Source organism: Penaeus vannamei, chromosome 8 (assembly GCF_042767895.1).
Source record: "Penaeus vannamei isolate JL-2024 chromosome 8, ASM4276789v1, whole genome shotgun sequence".
Taxonomy (NCBI): Eukaryota; Metazoa; Arthropoda; class Malacostraca; order Decapoda; family Penaeidae; genus Penaeus; species Penaeus vannamei.
In genome coordinates, this window is record NC_091556.1 from 37424729 (window position 1) to 37432228 (window position 7500).

General features: G+C 31.9%; 1 protein-coding gene across 1 annotated transcript in view; it reads right to left on the reverse strand.

Annotated features, from left to right (window-relative positions):
* Nucleotides 1-7500, reverse strand: part of LOC113830618 (uncharacterized) — a 397508-nt gene that overhangs the window by 112000 nt on the left and 278008 nt on the right. The window contains exon 4 of the mRNA XM_070124646.1: nucleotides 5879-6021. Coding sequence (XP_069980747.1) covers nucleotides 5879-6021 — 143 coding nt within the window. The remainder of the gene's footprint in view (nucleotides 1-5878; nucleotides 6022-7500) is intronic.

A 7500-nucleotide genomic window follows, 5' to 3' on the forward strand; every position in this document is an offset into this window, starting at 1 on the left:
ATTATTATTATTATTATTATTATTATTATTATTATTATTATTATTATTATTATTATTATTGTTATTATTATTATTATTGTTATTATTATTATTATTATTATTATTATTATTATTATTATTATTATTATTATTATTATCATTATTATCATCATTGTTATTATCATTATTATTATCATTATTATTATCATTATTATTATCATTATTATTATCATTATTATCATTATTATTATTAGTGTTATCATCATCATTATTATTATTATCAATTTATTATTTTAATTACTTTTATGAATGTTATAATTATCATAATGAATATCATCGTGGTTACTACTATCATTACTATTGTTACTTTTAAAAAAATACTATTATTATGATTATCAGCATCATCATTATCATTAATATCATAATCATCATAATTGTTATTATTATTATTACTATTATTATTATTATTATTATTATTATTATTATTATTATTATGATTATTATCATTATTATTATCATCATTATTATTATTGCTATTATTATTACTATTATTATTATTATTATTATTATTATTATTATTATCATTATTATTATAAATACTGTCATTTTTATCATCATAATGACGATAATAATAATGGTAATAAGGATAATATTAATAATAAGAGTAATACTAACAAAAAACAATAATAGTAATTATCATCATAATTATCACTGTTATTACTATTATTATTATCAATGTCATCATTATCATTATTGTTGTTATTATCTTTATTATTATTATCATCATTATTGTTATTATTGTTGTTATCATTATCATTATCATTACTATAATCATTATTATCATCATCATTATTATTATTAACATTATTATAATTATCATTATCGTTATGTCTATTGTTATGATTATGATTATCGTTATTATCATCAATATCCTTTTTATTATTAACATTGATATAGAAGACAGGCATGCAGCAAGGAAGAAAGACAGACAGAGAAATAGAAATATATATATATATATATATATATATATATATATATATATGTATAAATACATATATATATATATATATATATATATATATATATATATATATATATATACATATATATATATATATATATATATATATATATATATATATATATATATATATATATATATATATATATATATATATATATATATATATATATATATATATATATATATATATATATATATATATATATATATATATATATATGTATATATATATATATACATATATATATATACATATATATATATATATATATATATATATATATATATATATATATATATATATATATATATATATATATATATATTTATATATATATGGAGAGAGAGCGAGAGAGAAAGAGAAAAAGATAGATAGAGAGAGAAACAGAAAGAGAGACAGAGAGATAAACAGAAAACCAGACAGACAGACAGAGCGACAAAAGAAAGCGGAGATAGGAAAAAGAAGACACAGGAATAGCCAGAGACGAAACGAAAGGAGAACGAAGAAAAGCGAAGAAAAATCTGCAAGAGTAATATTCGCACGAACGCTAGGTTAGTCTGCAGCATTGCATTTATGACAATTGAAGTACATCTGTATATCTATCTGTTGATCTGTCTGTTTCTCTGTTTATTAAATTCTGCCTATCTATCTATCTGTCTGCCTAATTATATATTTGTCTTCCAGTCAGTTTATCTATTTATCTATCTATTTATCGGTCTTCCTGTTTATCTATCTATCTATCTACTTATCAGTCTTCCCGTTTATCTATCTATTTATCAGTCTTCCTGTCTGTCTATCTATCTATCAATCTTCCTGTCTGTCTGTCTATCTGTCTATCTATCTATCGATCAATCAATCTAAAAATCTGCCTATATATCTACCAACGAATCTATCTATCTATCTAGTTATCAATCAATATCTTTATAAGTTAATTCATCTATCTATCGAACTATCTATCGACCTATAAATAGTCATAGTCATCGAAACCTACAGTTATCACCTCTTGTATTATTCATCATTATCGCGTTTTAAACCATTTATCTCTTTATCACTTTATATTGCATTGTCTTCTTATTCCTCAATTCCACCTCGCTTCTCTCTTCCTCCTCTATTCCCCCTTTTATTTCAGGTCTTCGCTTATTCCCATTTCCGAATTTACCCGCTAATCCTTTTATGATAATTCCCTGATTATCTTCTATATCTGTTATGCCCTTTTTCTATTCGGATTTTTCTTTTTTTTACTCTTTTTTTTCTTTTTTCAGGGAGATTAATTATTTGGTTTTCAACTGTTTATGAAGGGTACTTGCCTTGCTTTCTCATATAATAATATTTTTTGCACGTTTTCGCTTATTTTCATGGGTTCATCTTTCGCTATTTTCTTTTTTATTCCGCCCTTCTTTCTTCCACTCTTTCGCTCATACGTTTTTTTTTTTTTTATCTTTCTATCTATCTGCTTCTCTATATTCATTCATCTTTCCATTCTCTCTCTCCCTTCCTTCTGTAACTCAAGCGCTCATTCTATCTCTCTCTTTGTTTTTCACCCTCTATTCTTTCTCCCTGTTTCTGATTCTCTTTCTTTCGTTATCTTACGTTATTTTTCTCTCTTTGCCCTTTTTTCACTTATACGTTTTTCTATCTTCCTTTCTATATTCATTTATCTTTCCATTCCCTCTCTCCCTTCTATCTGTAACTCCTGCTCTCTCTCTCTCTCTCTCTCTCTCTCTCTCTCTCTCTCTCTCTCTCTCTCTCTCTCTCTCTCTCTCTCTCTCCCTCTCTCTCTCATTCTATCTATTTTCACCCTCTCTCCTATTCTTCTTCCCTGTTTTTTATTCTCTTTCTTTCGTTCCAATTCATTCCAATTCCTTCCATTTCTTTATTTCCCATTAAACCAATCTAAGTGTCGCATGCATTTTCTCTATATTAGCTAAGCATTCAGTTTATTATTCTCTACCAGATTTCTTGTTTTCCTTCTCTCTCACTCTCTCTCTGTCTCCTCCTGTCTCTCTCTCTCTCTGTCTATCTCCTCCTCTCTCTCCCTCCCTCCCTCTCTCTCTCTCTCCCGTCTCTCTTTCTCTCCCGTCTCTCTCTCTCTCCCGTCTCTCTCTCTCTCCCGTCTCTCTCTCTCTCTCTCTCTCCCTCTATCTCTCTCTCCGTAAAACCACGACCCAAATATTTCGATTCTGGCGATTCGTCTATCTTCCTCCATTCTCGCTCCTGTGCATTAGGCGGCGATAGCTGGCCCCGCCCCCACTGGCCCGCCGCGCCTCCGCCCCGAAGCCGCTCCCTCCCCTTTCCAATTACTTTGATATGTTAGGCCGGCCGTCGTGCGGTTTTTCCGGCTTTTATCTCAGCCGAGGGGAGCCGTTTTTATTTGGGTTCGGTCTCAGTCCATTATTGGCTCCCCCTTCCACTTCCTCGACCTCTTCAGGCTCAACAGTTGTTCAAAATAGGAGGTGGATATACGGTCATCTGTCTTTCCGTTGGGTACGCTTGCAGGCACATACGTACTGCACTTAAAAACATGCATACATACATGTGGAATATATGATTGTACGCATAAACACGGATACACACCGCTATACATATATGGACACACGCACACGATCACACTGTTGCACATAGACATACACACCACAATACGTAGATAAACATATGCACATGATCGCACTGCTTTACGTACACATCCACCCACCCACACATACACATAGATACACACACACATACATATATATACATATGCATATGTGCATATATATACATATATATACATATATATACATACATATATATATATATATATATATATATATATATATATATATATATATATATATATATATATATATATATATATATATATATATATATATATATATATATATATATATATATATATATATATATATATATATACATGAATTTACATATATACATACGTACACACACACATATACAAATATATATATATATATATATATATATATATATATATATATATATATATATATATATATATATATATGAATACCTATGTATGTGTATATATCAAGTATGGTTGCACAAACACGAAAACAACCCTGAACAACACACCCACACCATCACTCGCGCAAAGGATAAAAAGGAGACGAGGAAGGAAAAAGGAGAATGGAGAAGGAGAACAGAATTGAATGCGAAAATTACATCCAGAATACTGAACCTGAGGTCTGCGTGTACCAGCTGGGACCTTTTAAAGACTAAAAAAAAAGAAGAAAAAAGAAAAAGAAAAAAGACGAAGAAAAAAAATAAGCGAGGAGAGAAGAGAGAGAGATAGGGGGAGAGAGAGAGGATTTTTTTTTAAAATATTTGATCTGTTGTTGTTATTGTTATTATTATTGTTGTTATTTCGATTATAGTTATTTACATTATCATTATCGTTATTGCAATTATTGTCATTATTTTTCAGTATTATTATCATCATTATAGAAATAATGATAATAATAGTAATAATAATCATAATAATAGTAATAGTAATCATAATCGTAATAATAATAGCAATAATAATAATAATAATAATAATAATAATAATGATAATAATAATAATAATAATAATAGTAATGATAATTAAAACAACAATGATAGTAATAATAATCATGATGATAATAGTAATAGTAATGATAATAGTAATAATGATAAATATTATCACCACTATTATCATTATCCTTAACATCATCATAGTCATAATCATATTGTTAATTTCATATCATCATTATCATAGTCTTCATTGTTATAATTACTCTTCTTACTATTACTGTCATCATTACCATAATAATTACGATTATCATTATAGTTTATGTTATTGTTATTACTATTACTATTATTACCATCATTGTTATTGTTATTATCATGTTTTTTATTACTATTCATTATCATTATCATTAGTATAATCATCATCCTTATTGCTATCATTATTATCATTTTGGTAATAATGGTGATTATTATTATTATCATTATTGTTTTAATCATTAGCACCATTATCATTAATATAATTAATATTGCTCTTATTGATATTATCTTTGTTGTATATCATCATTATTACTATAATTATCAATATTTTCATTACTATTATCACAAGCATTCTTCCTATTATTATCATTATCATTATTATATTTATGATTTTTTATAATCACTATTTTTCTTATCACTATTATTATTATCATTATCATCACAATTATCATTATTATCATTGTCAATTTCATTGTCATTATTATCATTATCATTTTCCTTATCATCATCACAATCGTCATTATGATTATTATTGTTAATATCGTTGCATTAACATTGATATCATAACTGAAAATAGTCTTCATCATCACTACGACGGTAAAGATGACAATTTAAATAATAATCTACTAAATTCACACCTTTTTTCTTTCCCTCAGGCAATTTTTCACACACATCTACCACACACACACACATGCACACACACACACGCACAAACACACACACACACACACACACATCCACACACACACACATACGCATCCACATACACACACACTCAGTCACACACACAAAAAAAAAATGTGCATCAATTAAAATAGTTATAAGACAATTTAAATATAACAGACGGATCCAGCTGAGCTTAGCTCTTCTCCTGTATTGAAACAAGTTGGGTAAGAACAACTAGGTAAGGACACACACACACACACACACACACACACACACACATGCATCCACTGGCACACACACACAATCACCCCCCCCACACACACACAATCATCCCCCCAAAAAAAAACACACACACAATCACCCCCCCCTCCTCACACCCACCCACACACACAATCACCCCCCCCCCACACACACACACACGCATCCGCCTACACATCCCAACCTACCTGACTGCCTTCGAGATACCACTGTAAGGTCGGCTTGTGCTCGTGGTGGAACGGGCGTCTGAGCTGGCACCCGATCTTGATAAGTTCCGTCGGCTCGTAGATCTCACGGGCGCCTACGAGCACGGGCGGGGTGAGGGGCTCGCCTGCGGGAGAGAAACTGCGGTTAGGATTTGAAACTTTTTTTTTTTTTTTTTTTTTTTTTTTGGGGGGGGGGGTATGTTTGTGGTTGGGGGGCAGGGTTGGCGTGGTTGGGGGGCGGGTGTATTTGCGAAGTATGTGAATGGGAAAATGGCTATTTTGTTTATTATTATTGTTTTTTTATTATTATCATTTTTTTTCTGCGGGCAAATGCGAATATTCATATATGTAGTCGGACGGGAATACACATACACACGCGCGCATACAACACACACACACAAACGCACACACACACACATACACAGATACATACGTACACACGCAAGTTAACTCTCTTTCCTTCCCTCCCCCCTCACTCTACCCTCCTGTCCACCCCTCCCTCCTCTCTCTCTCACTCTCTCCTTTTTCTCTCTCTCTTCCCCCCCCTCTCCCTCTCTTCCATTCTTTATCCCCTACCCTTTATTCTCTTCCACTCCCTTTCTGCACTTAACTTAAATGACCTCATTTTCACTTTTTTATTCGATACAAGAACAAATCTACATACCCCACACTACCCCCTCCCCCCCCACCCTCCCACAACCCCCAGGCAAAGCTCACAGACTACATCTTAATCAAAAGAAAATCTTCGTACCTCCTGCAACAGCTTTGCAATACACTTGATGTCGCGTTTCAATTAAATACAAGTAATAACTCTGACAGAAAACGCTGGGAATTAATCACTTCTCGACAGCATTGTGTTTCTGTTCTCACCCGGAAGAACATTTTGCATTGATAAAGCTAATGTCACGATTTAATCTGAATGATTGGAAACAACTTTCAAAATATTTCCCCTGTTAGTGATTATTGAGAGGGATCAGGTGGCAAGCGTGGAATTCCGTAACTGTTTATGAAATCTGAATTTTTAAGTTGTTTTGTAGAGACAAGTTTTTCTCTCTCTCTGTCTCTCCCTTCCTCTCTCTCTCTCTCCTTCTCTCCCTTCCTCTCTGTCTCTGTCTCTGTCTCTCTTTGTCCCTCCCCCTCTCTCTCCCTTCCTCTTATCCTCTTATCTTTTCTTTCCCTGTCTCTGTTCATCTTTCTCCCTCTCCCCCCCCCCCCTCTCTCTCTCTCCCTTCCTTTCTCATACTCTCTTTTTCTCTCTGTCTCTGTATCTCTCCCTCCCTCCCCCCTCCTGTCTGTCTATCTGTGTGTCTGCCTCTCTCTCTCTGTCTGTCTGTCTATCTCTCTCTCTCTCTCTCTGTTTGTCTATCTCTTTCTCTCTCTGTCTGTCTGTTTGTCTATTTCTCTCTCTCTCTCTCCCTCTCTCTCTCTCTCTCTCTCGCCATATATGAACCAACTATATTCATCCAGAAACGAACGAAAAATATATAAAACTGAAGAAGGGAATATTAACTTTCAAATGAAGATTCTTAAAATGTTTAGAATGACCAACAGAATATCAAAAATTGAAGCAAGAGAATGGCGAATGCTGTTGATCATGCCTCTGA